Source organism: Apteryx mantelli, chromosome 1, assembly GCF_036417845.1.
Source record: "Apteryx mantelli isolate bAptMan1 chromosome 1, bAptMan1.hap1, whole genome shotgun sequence".
Lineage (NCBI taxonomy): Eukaryota > Metazoa > Chordata > Aves > Apterygiformes > Apterygidae > Apteryx > Apteryx mantelli.
Window position 1 is genome coordinate 31,435,106 of NC_089978.1, and position 16,606 is coordinate 31,451,711.

A 16,606-nucleotide genomic window follows, 5' to 3' on the forward strand; every position below is an offset into this window, starting at 1 on the left:
AATAAAACATTTGATTATGTCAGAGGTTTGCATCTTATACCTGGAGTAAGAAGTTAACTCGTAGGTATTGATATATCAGCCAGTCAGGACTCTGAGTCTAACCATCTACTACTCTAGTTTCACCACGGACAACACTATTATAGTATCATATACTATGGCTAAAATAAAAGTCTGTTGAAAACTAGACATTGTTTTCTTACACCAATACTTTTCTATAAACATCAGGATATACTCTTAAATTGCATGCAAGTAAGTCATATTATGCTCTCTTGAGAATCTGGTGAGGTTCACATGCCAGGGCAAAACCAGAATTTTCTAATAAGAATTTAAGAGCTTTGCTTGGTTTAACTGAGAAACTGTGAACTTGCATTCAGCAGGCAGGGACTGTTTTAACTACTTAACACAGCAGCATGCAGCTGGGCATCCTGCTGTCCCAACAGAAAACTTCGGTAATAAGTTTTCAGTTGCAGTTGCTAACTGTAGCTAGGGGCAGAGACTCTTGCCCCTTCTGTAGTGGCAAGTTTTTCTAAAAACCATATTTTTGTGATAAATATAGAGTACAGTCAGATATGCTTTTAGTTCTGTTTTTTCCCCTCTTGGCCTCTATTCTCCACTATGATTATTTGCAGTGCTCTTGTTACTAGTTAGCTTTGAGTGCTTCCTTTTGCAGTACTGCCTATCTGGTATATTCTCAACTTGCATAATGCCTCACCCAGGATTAACAGTCCAGTCAGCTCAGCAGATCATCCTCATTAGTTTAGTTGGCAGCACAGCTATATGAAGAGGAGGAAAGTCTATGTTGGCTATTAAACAGAAATTGCACTCTCTGTACTGACTCCCCTTTCAAACATTTCCTGCAGGATAAGCCATAGCAGGCAGAAAGCCTACCAGATTCCCGTCCCATCAGGCAGCTCTTTTTATTCTTTCTTTTCATTCCTGGAATGATTGACTCAATTAAATCAGAGAAAAGGCTTCAGTTCAAGGAAACTGTCAGAATGAAAACACTTCAATTAGGGCTACTAAAAGTGTTGAAGTGCTCCTTTCTATATGTCCTCCTCAGAAAAGGTAAACCTGACTCTTCAGTTTCACCTTATCTTCAGATGGTGGTGTTGTAGTGGAATGAGAACACTAAAAAATACCTAACAAAGAAAAGACAATTCTAAACAGAGTAAATATCAAATCCTTTTAAAGGCACTTAATGCTGGAATTGACATAATCTGTATTTTAGCTTTAAAATTCTACACTGTGCATACACTGAAAAGACTATTAATATCTCTGAAGACAATACCTCACAGAGAAAATGTCTCAGGTAAATTAGGTATTTGAAGTATGCTTTTTCCAAATAGCCTGAAGCACTTAAGACACAAAGGTGCAAGAAACTGCTTGAGATGGGCTAATAAAAAAGAAAAAAGCACTCCTGTGCTCCAGATCTGTGTGTACATAAACATAGCAGCGTAAAGACACTTATCCTGCTATAATCATTTTCCTAAGGGAATTCTTCAGTAACATGTACTCTTGGAGAAATCATTATGTCAGCACTAAAATTATGCCCATACTAACTACACTAATGTAGTTAAAGTGATACCACTTGTTGTGACACGACTGCAGCAGCTTATGCTTTAGTAAAAGTTAGACAATGACATTCAGATACATAAGCACTTATGCTCATTAAACGGAGAGAGAAAAAAGTGTGTGTGTTGCGGTGGGCTACCCAAGCTCATGAGATTTAAGATCCTTTGAAAATAACAGCCAGGAAAAATATTCTGAAGGCCCTCTACTTCAGTGCCTTACTAGGTTTGGATTTCAGACTGGAAGAAGATAGGAACGCCATAGCTGCTACAAAGGTTGGGGAGGATATTCTTGATGCAGAAGTTTGGCTGTATCATTCCCCCTATATACAGGGCAAATACACACCGATGCTCTGATTTTTGCCTTTGGAAACTGAATTATGCAGGAATAATCCAATTATATACTTCATGTTCCCAATAGTGTGTTACCTCTATTGGAGGCTGACAAAAGTAGAAGAGAAATACACACTTTGCACCTGCAGTTTCAGGTCTCTTCACCTGGAAGTGTCTAAAAGTGGCATAGGCTTAGACACATATTTTGCTTTGCACATGTTTTTACCCTCCTCTTCAAAGCAAAGTGTAATCTATGAAAACTATCATAAGACAGGCAGTTTACTACCTGCCTCAAATACTGGATATTTCACTGTTCCTTATTACAATAAAGCCTTTACTGACTTCTGCATTCGAGAGAGGTTTTTGTTTGGTTGAGTTTGGATTTTTTTTGGCAAAGCTTACTTCTCTTGACTACAATACCTTTCCTTTTCATAATGTCATGTCTATAAGCTTTTTATCTCCTGTACAGACACTACCCAAAAGTTTAAAGGTTACAAGTCTAACCATTGGGAGGATCAACCAGCTGGTCAGAGGTCCTTTGTCAATACAGTTGCTGAGACAACTCTGACATGAGGTGAAGCATTAGCCAGGTTTCCAGCTTACCTAGTTTGCCTTACTGATGATATAAGAGCATGTCTTTTCGATACTGTGTTTGTCTACGCTGGTTTTTGAAAGCAGATCAAGTTCTGCCATTGGTTCAGTATTGATAAATACAACCTACCTCCAGCCCCTGTGACCACACTCTGTGCCAGTGCTCTCAAAAAGCCTTTTAGTGCTAAACACTACTCTGGAGCTCTGGCTGAGAAAGGCAGCAAATGACCACGGAAATGATAGCCCCTGGGATTTTTCATTATGTACTCTCTTTGCAAAGGTCTGGCTGCGCAGAGATCTGGTTTGAAAGGCTATTGTTCCAAAAAAACAGCCATCAGTTCTTTCTTTCTCATGTGCTAGGGGAGATTATCAAAAATGTGACTACTATGTTGTCCACAGCTTTCCAATCATAGAAACATCCACAGGCAGGGCATGAAACTTCATAATTGGGAAACTCCACCTCTAAACAACAGAAAATGTCCCTAGTCGGAAGCAATCTACAGTCTTGATCTTTTTTCCAGATATTTAATGGCTGTCACATTCAGAATGCACTGATGGCCCTATTTGGGGGCAGAGCTCGTCCAAAGCACAAGAGTGACTCAACCCAACACCTCACCCTCCTCATCTCACAAAGTGCCCACACTGCAAACCCAGCTCTTAAGGCTACCCAGGAACAAATTAAAAAATGGTGTGGGCCTTGCAACCAAAGTCATGAGTCATGCTAATGGGGTAGCATGGGTGGGACTGCAAATCTCACAGCTTGCTAGCAGCACCAAGGCAACCTCGTGCCTAATACATTTTTTACAGAGAAACTCTGGACAGTTGTTCTCTAGACAACAAAAAATGATATGAATCTACAGGAGAGGCTGATCAGAGAGATGCTCCACACACAAGCAGACAAGATGATCTTTTCCAGTATAGCACAGACTGGTGCAGAGACTGACTCAGAGCTCATCCTATGGTTTCCAGACTTAAAGCCATGGCTGATACCAATTTAATTGGCATTGCTCCAATCTCTAATTATACCTGATCATTCTTGAAACTAGTGATAACACAGCATAATTTTAATGTCTGATGACTCGAAAGTTTACTAACCCTTTAAGTGCAGAAACACTGTCAGGAACTCAAATTTATGAAGAAGCTTTAAAATAACACCCTTGCAGTGGATCTGGGGCCTACTCAAACCTTTCCAGTGCAACTGTTATTACTGGCAGTAATGCAGCCTCTCTGACTCTGGAGGAAGAGCTGACAGGATTTTAAAATGCAAGTGCATGCAAAAACACCACATGGAAAAAGAGAAGTGTCAATGCCAAGTTGCTAGAAGAGCCATTTCACAAGAGTTGGATTGGGGAAAGCAAATCTTTTTAGCCAGGTTAAGAGAACCCCAGGCCACTGCTAGTGATTGTGGCAGAGCTCCACAGAAAACCCCATCTCTAGGTAGTTTCTAATAACTTTTTGAGCAAAATATTGAAGAGAAAATACCTTCAAGGTTTGACATATTCTTACAAGCTTGCCCATGGCAAAAAGGAAGAAGAGGGATCCTCCTCTCTGTTTACCAAACTCATGCTTCCTTGGAGCAGACAGTCAAACACCATGGCCACTCTAGGGCCCCAAATTTATGTTGCCGTGGAACCAGAACTGTTTCACCGCTATATCTATTAAATATCTTATGTTTCATGGAGACAGATGCCATCTTCCAGATATAGTTGTGTTATCTTAAAATACTACTTTCTCCAGACGGTAGGAGCACCTCAGTGGGCCTGGGCAAATGCTCCTCAATCTGTCTGATGTAAGGTCAACAGCTTCAACAGCTCACCAAAGAGGGACTAACCCAGCACTGTATCTGAAGCTGTCCAAGGAGCACCTGTAAAACTCCTGCTGGTGAGCTGCATGCCCTTCAGCACAGGGGTTATGACAAACAGCCAGGGAAGTGCTTTCTTCAACTATCTGTTGGAAAAAATGGACATTTATCTGCAATTTCTTTTAAAGCAGGAACACTCTCTTTGGGAGGGGAGACATACAGCACATCATACCGGAGGGATCCATCAGATAGACTTGGTTTTCCACATCTGAGCACGGTAAAAAGATTCTGCTCCTTCACTGGAAGATCTACCTTCTCTGTCTAGTATCCTGCTCTATTGTATTAGCTACTGGACATTAAGTTCTTATCAAATAAAACCATTTACCTTTGCATTCTAATGGACTGAGCACATGCAGAGAGAAGGGCAGAGTGATTTATATTGCAGACTTATAAACCTTTAAGGACTCCATTATGGGCAAAATGCAAGGCTGCATTTTGAGCTCCAACCTTTGTTGATCTGCTTTTGCATTCAGTGCTCATCCCTTGCTATCATATTTGTCTCCTGCTGCTGCTCTACCCCTAAGGCCTCTCGGGAGCCCATCCTTTACCCTCTCTTTGCCCTTTGCTCTTCACACACAGGTCTCTCTGCTGCTGGATTCTCCCTGTGCAGATTCGGTCCCATCCATCTTTCCAAACTGCCTTACCCTGCTCTGTGCTAATACGCCACTGCTTACACTTATCCTATTGCTTCTTCCCACTTTCATTTTAGCATCTATTTAGCCCACTTCAGGGTACCCCCATCCATCTTCACCGCATGTTTCACCAGCTCCTGAGGTCTTTATATCCATGTTGGCATTTTGCTTGGCACACTGGTAAGAGACTGTATCCCCAGCCTCCTCTGGCATTGGGCCCTCCTGTAAGAGAAGGGCACCCCATCTACCAAAGGCTTCCTTTTCCCATTTTGAGCACAGCATCTGATTTAAACGGTATACTGGTAGAGGCTGCGCTGCATTAGATGCTTGTAAAAACAATGTAACTGGCACTTGATATAGTAACAAAGGACATAAGCATTTAAAACACCACATAATTTACATTAAATTTTAAGAGAGGGCATTTTGTATTAGCATGCAACTTGGTAAAGCTTCACAGCAGCTGACAGGATTGTTCAAGCAGAGTATTTAATAGGGAGTGGCAAGCCTGGAAATGGTCATAAACATGAAGCTTCATCAAATCCAGAAAAAACATTTTGCAAATACACAGTAAACAATGAACATCTCTTTATACTCACATGGCATTGCGTGGTATATGCTGGGCCAGTACTGCCCACTGTCTCTCTTCAGCCAGACACGAACCGTTCTACAAAAGAAAAAAACAGAATATATATGTGAGGGAGAATTAAAAAGTAACTACGAAGGAAAACAATGTGGTGACAATGAATGCATGAGAACATCTTTGAAATGAAATGATTTTGCTCAGAGGAGAATTAAATATGCAAATTCCTACAGCAGCCCTATAGAGAAGCTTCAGATTAACCTCTGCAAGGTGATGAGAGTAGCCTCTTCCTTGGTACCATGCAGGCCTCAACATCTCAGCTGAACTGCAGTTCATTCAGCCTCTCAGATGAGGATTCGGGACACACCAGAAAGCCCAGCAAAGTGCTCCTACATCAGCCCGTCCAGCCTCCTACTTCGCAGAATCCCTCTCCCTGCTTTCAGGGTAGGCCTGGGTCCATCTGCTGCCTGTTATTTTTTTCTGCTTCAGGAAAACTTCTGATCAAAGGAACAAGGTTCTGAACTTTTCAACTTCTGTTTACTAGGACTATATCCATTTATACTTTTACCAACAAGTTCTTTAGCTTCAGGAACTTCCCTTCTCCTCAATGTACATATAGTGCCATCAGATACCCATTCTTCAGCATCAGGCTAAAGAAGCCAAACTCTTTATTCCTCTGTGAAGAGGATGATGAGGGCAATAGGCAGCCTGGCAGCCCTTCCCAGCCCCATCCATTTGGAGTTGCTGTTCTCACATAGAGGCAAATAGCCCTCTGCAGCACTCCAGGCTGCTGCGCAGAGACATCAGTGGTTTCCTTTCTGCTGGAAGACCTTCCCAATACATCTCAGGATTACTTTTGTTTTCTGATAACTGTATCATATTAGCAGCTCCCTGTCATGCAACAAGTATGCAGCACATCCATGTCCTTCAAACATTTGAGACACAGCAACTGAGGCAAGGATCTGGCATGACGTACCACTTGGGTCTCTAAATATTTATTACTTCAGTCCTCAGCATCATCTGCGTTTTTTTGATCTGATCTCTGAAGCCTCTTTTCTATTGAAACTCTCTCTTAACTTTAGTTTATCAGCTAATTTCATCAAAACATGCCTAATACCCACGTCGCTAATTAAAGCAGCAGGCAACCGGTCCCCAATTAAACTCAGTAGTAATGTCTTACGTGTTCCTGCATAGCCCACTGTCATCTCTATTGCAGCCAACTTTTACCTGCCTTAGAATTCTTCAAATCTTAGAATTCTTCAAAACTATTATCTCCAATTTTAACTAGTAAACTTCCCATATAATACTGTATTCTGTGTATAACTGATTATCACTGAATATATTAATCATGTCTAGAAAATTTAGTTATCCAAGACAGCATCTTGTCAGTGTAGCCCAATATATTTCAACTCACACTGCCCATGTCTTTATTCTTTTTCCCTAAAGTTAGCATGCAATGGTAGATACAAGCACGATCTAAAAAACTATTGTTAACTATAAGCCTTATTCTGTAGTAGCAAAACTATAACTCATGTATGATAGTATTAAGAAAAGAAACAAGTAAGAATGACTCCTTCCAGCCCAGGAGACATGGGGAGATATGGTCTATGGAGAGGACTGCATGGTCCTATTGTTGAGTTGTGGAGTCTCCTTCTTTGGAGATTTTCAAACCCGCCTGGACGTGATCCTGTGCAATGTGCTCTAGGTGACCCTGCTTGAGCAGGGGGGTTGGACTAGATGATCTCCAGAGGTCCCTTCCAACCTCAACCATTCTGTGATTCTGTGATTTTGTTACCTCTTTTTCACAGAAAAGCAGATTTCAAACTTTATAGCCAGTAAAAGTTTAGAGCAATAATATTAATTGAACTAAAACATTATATAAGCAAAACAAGCATCATATGACATAATAGAAGCATTTTGAAAACTAGTTATCTGTCCTGTAAATAAATTAGTGTGCAAACTTAAAAAAAAAAAAAAAAGTAAGGGCTGCACTAATGTGTTCCTGGACTGCATATATCCCAAACCAGTCTTCTGCTTATCCTGCCCGGCATCCAAACTGAATTTTCAGCCAATAGTTCAGAGACCTGCATATTTGGGCACTATACAAGCTGCACTGTTTTAGTAATAAATGCCTCATACACACACTTTGACATTGTTTGCTGCTATAAAAAACAATGCTTCACTGGGTCAGCAAGCGCCAGTGCTAGAAGGCTCTCACAAATTACTCAAAACATACAAAATTCAGTATAATTATCCCCTAAGTCTAACTGCCTTTTTGAAACAAATACATCAGCACGACCTCAGCAGAACCTAAGGAAAACTATCAATACTTTTTGGGGGAGAGCTTAATTGGCTGATAATATTACCATCCTATTGTTTCCACAGATATCGAGCTGGTCAAATCCTTCTGTCATTTCTCACTTCAGATAACTATCGCAGTTGTGTACTGACCTCAGCATAAAGCTCTGGGAACACAACATCCTTCTTTTAAAGCCTGCAGCCACGGGGTTGTACCCCAGGTTTGGGACACAGTCCAATGCAGCTTGCTAAGAAGGTGGTCACTGTAACTCTGGAAATGGATCAGCCACTCCGTTTCCCAAATAGATGAGATCTTAGTAATACGTTTATCCTCCATAACTGAAGTTATCGTGGAAGTGCGTGCACAAAAATGTAATGGGATAAATCACAGGCAACTGAAATAACTCAATTTAAAACATCCCTGAGGAGGAGCACCAATACCCTCTGAGATATTTGTCTTTCTTGACCATCCCAACCTATATATTTCAGTACTACTGGTTTCAAAACTTCCAGGCTTGGATGGATTGCCTTTCTATTTGGCTTTAAGGTTCTGGCAAATAATAAATCCAGTGAGGTAAAACATATCATAGATTATTCAACATGTTAAAAAAGACAATTTATATATAAAAAAAAACTTTCAAAAGCTGGAGGAAATAAAAATCAAGTTTATTTGCAAAAAGGGCAATAATTTAGATGCTGTGAGGGTTTTTTAAACTGCACCCACTAAAACAATACAAGTTACTACTTAGTTTGAAAATTATGTTAATGTTAACATTGCTAATAAAGTTACATTGAAACAAAATATCTTTTGCTTAAGTTAAAAAAAATAAAAAAAAATCTGGTGGAGTTTGCTTGCTAAGAGTGCAAGTACTTTTAGTGTTCTAGGCCTGTTCTGCAGGTACACAGTATGTTCTTTCTGTTTCATTACCTAGTTAAATATATTTCAATTCACGCAAAATAAGAAACAAATTAAAGGAGGAAAATAACTGAAAAAAAGATTAAGTAAATAAGTAAGAAAATAACTAAAAGTTTAATTTTTACATTCTAAGAATAACATGAGTATGAAAGGATGTTATCTAACGTGAAGGTGTTTGAGAGGCAACACAATCAGCAATTCAGTTCATGTTACTCATTACAGAAATATTTATCTCCCCAGTATATCGTTTTAAATGAAGAAAAACAAAAGATCTTTTAAGCCTTTTTTTTTTCAAATAATCAAGGACAGTTACTTTAAGTATCTCTAAAACAACTATTTAAAAGTTAAACATTACAATGCAATTCCAATATCTAAGTAGAAGTTAATATAAAAGTGTAAAAATCCTTACTTATGTCAGAAAGTGATGAATCATGATTTTCTTCTATTAGATCCCTAGATTAGACAAGGCCTTTTATCGAAAGAAAGAAAACTGACCTCAGTTCATTCATCTTCATCTGGGTAAGTAACATGTTCTCAAAGGGGATTGAGGCTGCAGAACAAACTGCTAATAATTGAACCTGGCAGATGCCAAATGCTGATAGAAGAGAGTGTCTTCTTCTTGGGTGCAGTTCTGCACATTTTTGTATACTTCCCAATACAATTAATACCCACTTGAAGTAAAACGCAGAGCTTTTAAAGCCTCTAAGGAAAGCCAAGAAAAAACAAGTGTGAATTAAAATGTACTTATTAAGGATATTTCGCAGGAAGACTGCTTGTTGGTTGAGCGGCTACTGAACTGCAACACCAAGCCCCCACCCAGGCGGCTCCACTCTTCAGTTGCTCTAGAACGAGTCACGGGGCATCTCCACGGATGCAAATCGTCCCTTTGGCCTCACCATTGAACTGGCCTGGAAAGACTTTGAGAACCTGTTAAATTGATGGATACTTTTCTAGTGTTTTCATAACAGATGATTGATTTCATCTACAGGTTTTTTAAATATAAAAATAATTCCACCATGCAAAAGACAGGCTAACTCCTAATATACCAAGGGGATGTGAAAATGTACACTTTAGAAGAAAAATTGCATCTACCTGTCATGTTAACATCATGTTCATTAATACTTAGACTGATCCTTTGCCTTCCTTATCCAAGGAATGTATGTTATCATGAAATTCACAGACATATTTGAGGTTTTGGTGAGACATGGGGATATATATAATATATATATTTCTGTCCATATAATTCTGTCCGTAAACAGCAGATGTATTTGCAACATTTATTATTGTCAACCATGCTTAATTCTTAACAAAAAAATATGGATCTTACTGTGCCAGATACCCACAAACCAAAGATAATAACTGCAACATGGGAGTTTCAGTCCCATCCCTGTAATAGCCGCCAATCTTTCAGACAAATTCTAAGTTAACTTCAAGGAGATTTCTGCAATGTGTTTACTGTTTGATCCTATTCCAGCTTTCTGACAGACAGGTAATGGGAGGGCCCCAAAACTGCTACATTTTGAATGGCAACAAATAGACTTTCTTATATACATACATATACACACACACACTCACAAATGAAAAAAAAAAATCCTCTTGTCAAACATCCTCTGTTGGGTGATGATCTCATATAAATGGAAGACAAAACTCACCTGAAGAATATGAAATACTGCAGTGATACTATCCTCTAGAAGGTCTATTTTTAGCTGCCTCCCAACATATTCTCTTAGTAAATAAGCCATCTGGAGAAAAATGTTTAAGTATTTTACTCAGCAGTTAAGACTGCATAAATTAAGAAACTGGGTACAAACGGAAAGATCGGCTGTTGAAAGAAACATGGGCTGGCAATTTTAGAGAAGTCTTCACAAAATAAACCTCTAGCAAAACAACTCATTGAAGGTTGAGAGGAAGCTTTGTTGCAACCACTGGAGATGTCCTTCAAGATATACAAGTTCTCATATTTAAATAGATATTTTAACCGTAAAAAAACAGTAAAAGACACTCAGGTCTGTGCTACAGAACCACTATGTAAGGTGCTGCAGCAGAAAGCAGAACTTACCCTTAAGAATTTCATAAATAAAAAGGAAAAAGGTAACGTTATTTTTGCTCTGAATATCTGAACAATCCAGTGTTGCCAGTCTGGTCACTAATGCTTTTACTAGAGGACTTCCTAGCTTTCATCATTTGGCAGTCACTTGTGGAAGCAAGACTTAAGCTGATGCTTCAGCTGGAGGAAGATCTCAAATCTTATCCTACCTATTATACTAAAATATTCAAATGATGAATAATCATTTAGAAATAGCTGTATAAAAAATGGTCAGTTTATGCCCTATACCTAACACTGCTCCTTAAATTTTAGTGTCTGAAGTGTTCTGCAACTGTACATATTAAATCTATGCCAGCTTCCTACTTATTCCTAACCTACTCTAAGTTTTTGCTGCTTTTGATTTATGTTTAACCGATAAGAAGACAAGAAGTTCTTGTTACTTCACCATTTGTTTGGAAAGCCCTTTTTCTTAAATACTGAAACCATTCAGAAGTTTTAGAAACTGCCAAAGCTTATTTTCCCTCACTCACCACACCGAAGTTAGATTCCTACAGCTTTGGATCACTGCAAAATTAAAAAAAAAAAAAAAAAAAAAATTCTACAGACAATGTCATTTCTTTTGACTGCAAAATCCATGCAGGGCCAATGCATCCAGTGAATTTGGCAGAGAATTCCATCCAGAAGGAGGAAGAAATAAAATGGGACAGAATGAGCAATAATTTTGCTCCATACCCAGAAGTATCAACACACTGTGGGAGGAACACAATAAGAAAATTACTAATTCATTATGGTTTTGATCTCCTGTCTTAAGGAGGGGCTGAGAAAAAAGGGGTAAGTGTCGAACACAACACAAGGTGTGAAATGGGTTATATTTCCATTTGTAGTGCATGGTACAAAAATTTTGATCTGTCAGTTTTTAAAGTCATAACAGATCCATCTAGAGACCCTCCCCCCCCCATTAGTATTTTTGTTCCTTGGAAAAGAAAGGTAGGTCTTCAGTGCAAATGACACCACATGGTTGACAAAAAAAAATACATTCCCTTCTGCCAGCTGTCCTAACCACAGGGCTGATTTAACAGTCAAAGAACAGTTTCCAAACAGGAAGACACTTGACTATTCTATAATTATTCTAAAACTCATATCTAGCTATTTAACAGACAGTAAACAGGAAGATAGTTTAGGATAATACTCTGCCCAGGGGTAGTGTTTATCTGCAAGGTTTTCTGCATGCCTAATGGAGTATTGGCACATACATCCCACCATCAATACATTAAATCTCCTTTTTTCTTAAAAACATTAAAAAAAACACCTAAATATCCATTAATAAGCAATTCAGAAGTGTTCAAAAGCCACGTGTCACTGAAAACTGAGTATCTGCGCTGGAAACAGCAAAAGCTTTATCTGTTGTCATTAGATAAACACGACAACAGTACTATTTAAAATCCAACCAGAGCACTGACAGTTTTACTGTCTTTGACAGAGAGGCATTGTCATTAGAAGTGGGATGAAGAAAAATATTTAACAACTGTGCTGAAGATACTGCAGTATTATAAACTTCCCCAACTTCTGCAGGGACTTTTATGGGCAAGAGATGTGAAGAGATTCTGGCTCCTGCCAATTAATGATAAGAGCTGCTACTGGGATTTTCTGAAAGAATAAAAGGCCTTTTATGTTTAATGGCAGCTTGTGAACCAACGCCAGGGTTCTGCAACCCACAATGGAGAGTTTCGTTTCTGTGATAAATTTTGCAAGGAAAGAAATGAAAACAAAAGACAAAAAGCAGAGCTGATTTCCAAACTAGCCTGTGTTTCAAGGAAAACAAAAAGAATTTTAATAGTAGAGTGTCAAAATTTCAGGCACCAAGAGGAGTTTCTCTAATAAGCCCTCATCCTATGTCAAAATCCCCCAAACCAAGCCAAAAAAACCCCAAACATCCAACACGCTCCCCCGCAAAAGATCCAGGGAAGTACATAACTGTACTTCTCAGAACCACCTTATGCTAATCCACGTGGAGACTATTACCCAATTCTGATAGAAGGTTCTGCAGAAACTACAAAATATTAGGGCACGTTCCAAGTCCTACATTGTTTCCACTGGTTTTGTTGAACAAATGTGCAATTTAAACTTAATTATTCAAGGGCTTACTAACAACTCTTACTAAGACTTTGAGATAGCGTACAGCTATTCAGCGTTATGGAACTATTCTAGGGTCTCTCATATAATAAAAGGTCAGGTTCAGTTTCTTAAATGAAATATAACAACTAGTTCATGAGAGGGGGATGGTGAGTGGGAAAAAGATGAAAGTTTTGAAAAATCTGTTTTATTTCAGGTCTGTTTTAAAGAGAGGTTAATGCTTAGAACTGATTACGTAAGTGAACTTCTGGAAGAGACAATCACTTCATTGTAAGCTTAGTCTGTAACTCAAGCATAAGGCTTCCTAAAATAAAAGCCTTCTGAGTAGTAGTAATTGCACTCATCGCTCCATATGCCTCATGCCCTGCATCCAAAGCCCAACTGCCACCAGCTCAGCAACCCTTGTGCACAAAGCTCAGATGCACCAGAGAGCCCCAAGTGCTGCCAGAGTGCTAAACCAAGCAACCACTGTGCATAGTACTAGTGACATAAAACCTCAGTGACATAAACCCACCCACTGACATAAACCCCCACTATCTCACTTTCACCCATGCTTGAGCTAGCTGAGAAGGTTTTAGGTGTGGCTCACCACAAAAACAATCTCTGTGATGGTGACCCACACAGCATTTGTCATACACTGGTTGATAGAGGCTCCAGACTTCTCATTTTTATTCTTGCCATACAACAATGATGCCAGAGGCAAAATTTACAAGGCAAGCACCCATTTGATGCTGAACAGGGACCTCAGGAGCAACTTTAGACTCTGGTTCAAAGAGAAGAGTAGGGGAGAAACACACAAGGGTGTTCAGTCATAGATATTTTTGACCATCAGCTGGTGACAAAGAATCTGTTTTCTGTCACCTTTGATGATTCTCTTCATTAAATCTAAATAGTTCATATTAAATCTTTGCCCTCCCTCATAATCACAGAATCACTGAATCACAGAACGGGTGAGGTTGGAAGGGGCCTCTGGAGATCATCAAGTCCAAGCCCCCTGCTCAAGCAGGGTCACCTAGGGCAGACTGCCCAGGACCCTGTCCAGATGGCTTTTGAGTATCTCCAAAGATGGAGACTCCACAACCTCTTCGGGCAACCTGGTCTGGTGCTCTGTCACCCTCACAGTAAACAAGTTTTTCCTCATGTTCAGACAGAACTTCCTGTGTTTCAGATTGTGCCTGTTGCCTCTCATCCTATCACTGGGCACCACTGAGAAGAGTCTACCCCCATCCTCTATACACCCTCCCTTCAGATACCTATACATGTTGATAAGATCCCCCCTCAGTCTTCTGTTCTCCAGGCTGAACAGGCCCAGCTCAGCCTCATATGAGAAATACTCCAGTCCCTTAATCATCTTTGTAGCCCTTCATTGGACTGGCTCCAGTAGCTCCATGTCTCTCTTGTGCTGGAGAGCCCAGAACTGGATGCAGTACTCCAGATGTGGCCTCACCAGGGCTCAGCAGAGGGGAAGGATCACCTCCCTCGACCTGCTGGCAACAGTCTGCCTAATGCACCCCAGGATACCATTGGCCTTCTTGGCCACAAGGGCACATTGCTGCCTCATGCTTAACTTGGTGTCCACCAGCACTCCCAGGTCCTTCTCAGCAGAGCTGCTTTCCAGCAGGTCAACCCCCAACCTGTACTGCTGCATGGGGTTATTCCTCCCCAGGTGCAGGACCCTGCACTTGCCCTTGTTGAACTTCAGGAGGTTCCTCTCCGCCCACCTCTCCAGCCTGTCCAAGTCTCTCTGAATGGCAGCACAGCCCTCTGGCGTATCAACCACTCCTCCCAGTTTTGTATCATTAGCAAACTTGCTGAGGGTGCACTCTGTCCCTTCATCCAGGTCATTGATGAACAAGCTGCACAAGACTGGAGCCAGTACTGACCCCTGGGGGACACCGCTAGCTACAGGCCTCCAATTAGACTCTGCGCCGCTGATCACAACCCTCTGAGCTCTGCCATTCAGCCAGTTCTCAATCCACCTCACTGTCCACTCATCTAGCCCACACTTCCTGAGCTTCCCTATGAGGATGTTATGGGAGACAGTGTCAAAAGCCTTGCTGAAGTCAAGGTAGGCACCATCCACTGCTCTCCCCTCATCTACCCAGCCAGTCATTCCATCATAGAAGGCTATCAGATTGATTAAGCATGATTTCCCCTTGGTGAAGCCATGCTGACTACTCCTGATCACCTTCTTGTCCTCCACATCCTTGGAGATGGCCTCCAGCATGAGCTGCTTCATCACCTTTCCACGGATGCAGGTGAGGCTGACTGGCCTGTAGTTCCCTGGCTCCTCCTTCTTGCCCTTTTTGAAGACTGGGGTGAATGCTGGCTTTCTTCCAGTCTTCAGGCACCTCTCCTGCTCTCCATGACCTTTCAAAGATGATGGAGAGTGGCCTAAACAGTGACATCCAGCTCCCTCAGCATTGGTGGGTGCATCCCATCAGGGCCCATGGATTTGTGGATGTCAAATTTGCCTAAATGATCTCTAACCTGATCCTGCTTGATCAAGGGAAAAGTCTTCCTTTTTCCAGACTTTCTCCCTGGTCTCCAGGGTCTGGGATTCCTGAGGGCTGGTCTTAGCAGTAAAGACTGAAGCAAAGAAAGCATTCAATATCTCTGCCTTCTCTGCACCTTTATTGCTAGGGTCCCTGCCCCATTCAGTAGTGGGCCCACATTTTCCCTGGTCTTCCTGTTACTGATGTATTTCAAGAAGCCCTTCTTGGCATCCTTGACATCTCTAGCCAGATTAAACTTCAAATGGGCCTTCCTCGTCCCATCCCTGCATACTCTGACAACGTTCCTATATTCCTCCCAAGTGGCCTGTCCCTGCTTCCACCTTCTGTACACTTCCTTCTTCTGTTTGAGTTTTGTCAGGAGCTCCTTGTTCATCCATGCAGGTCTCCTGCCCTCTTTGCTCGACTTCTCGCTCATAGGGATGCACCGCTCTTGAGCTTGGAGGAAGTGATCCTTGAATATTAACCAGCTCTTTTGGACCTCTCTTCTAGGGCCCTATCCTCTCTCATGTGAATGTCTCTTGCGTCATTAATACTCAGCATCAGCTCTCAGAGTTGCACAGTATAGTTTCTTGCCATGGAGCTCCAGCAAGACTCTGGATCCCGCAAAGATTGAAGTATGTATTTTATACAAAATTTTCATCATGAATAATCTCATTTTGAGCCAACATCTTCAAAGAAGACAGAGAATGAACTACTAAAGAGTTACACAGACTAAGGTCAGAGGTTAATGATCTTGCAGAGCACTTTGCTACTTCCTTTCTGCTCAGGAGGAAAAGGGTGGAAAAGCCTTGGAAGGGAGTGCAATGCAAAAGTGCAATCGGAAAGAAACTACATGGTTAAAGTACTGTACATCTATCACCTATCTTCAGGAAAACCTTGCACACAATAGTATGCCAAGCAAGCAGGCAGGTGTACTGAAAGATTGCAATTTTTCACACTAATTTCTCTTTGTTGTTTTTCGGCATATTCAAGCTGTACACAGTACAGCTTGAATACAATATTCTAATTCAAGCCTTGCTTTATAAGATATTTCCCCATTTAATTTATGTTGCTGTAAACTAAATGCAAATGCAGATTGCATAATAGGGAAACTTTTGAAGCTTTGTTAGGTTATTTGGAGCTACAGAATTT

At 40.7% G+C, this 16,606-nt stretch overlaps 1 protein-coding gene across 2 annotated transcripts in view; it reads right to left on the bottom strand.

Moving 5' to 3' along the window:
- WDFY2 (WD repeat and FYVE domain containing 2) overlaps positions 1-16,606 on the bottom strand; it is an 85,958-nt gene that overhangs the window by 43,237 nt on the left and 26,115 nt on the right. The window contains exons 1-2 of one of the 2 annotated variants that reach the window (XM_067291672.1): positions 9,189-9,210; positions 5,582-5,649 (exon numbers count right to left, since the gene is read on the bottom strand). In XM_067291672.1, coding sequence (XP_067147773.1) covers positions 5,582-5,588 — 7 coding nt within the window. In that variant the 5' untranslated portion in view covers positions 5,589-5,649; positions 9,189-9,210. Of the gene's footprint in view, positions 1-5,581; positions 5,650-9,188; positions 9,211-16,606 lie in introns of those variants that run through there. The other variant, XM_067291679.1, reaches the window with a different exon arrangement.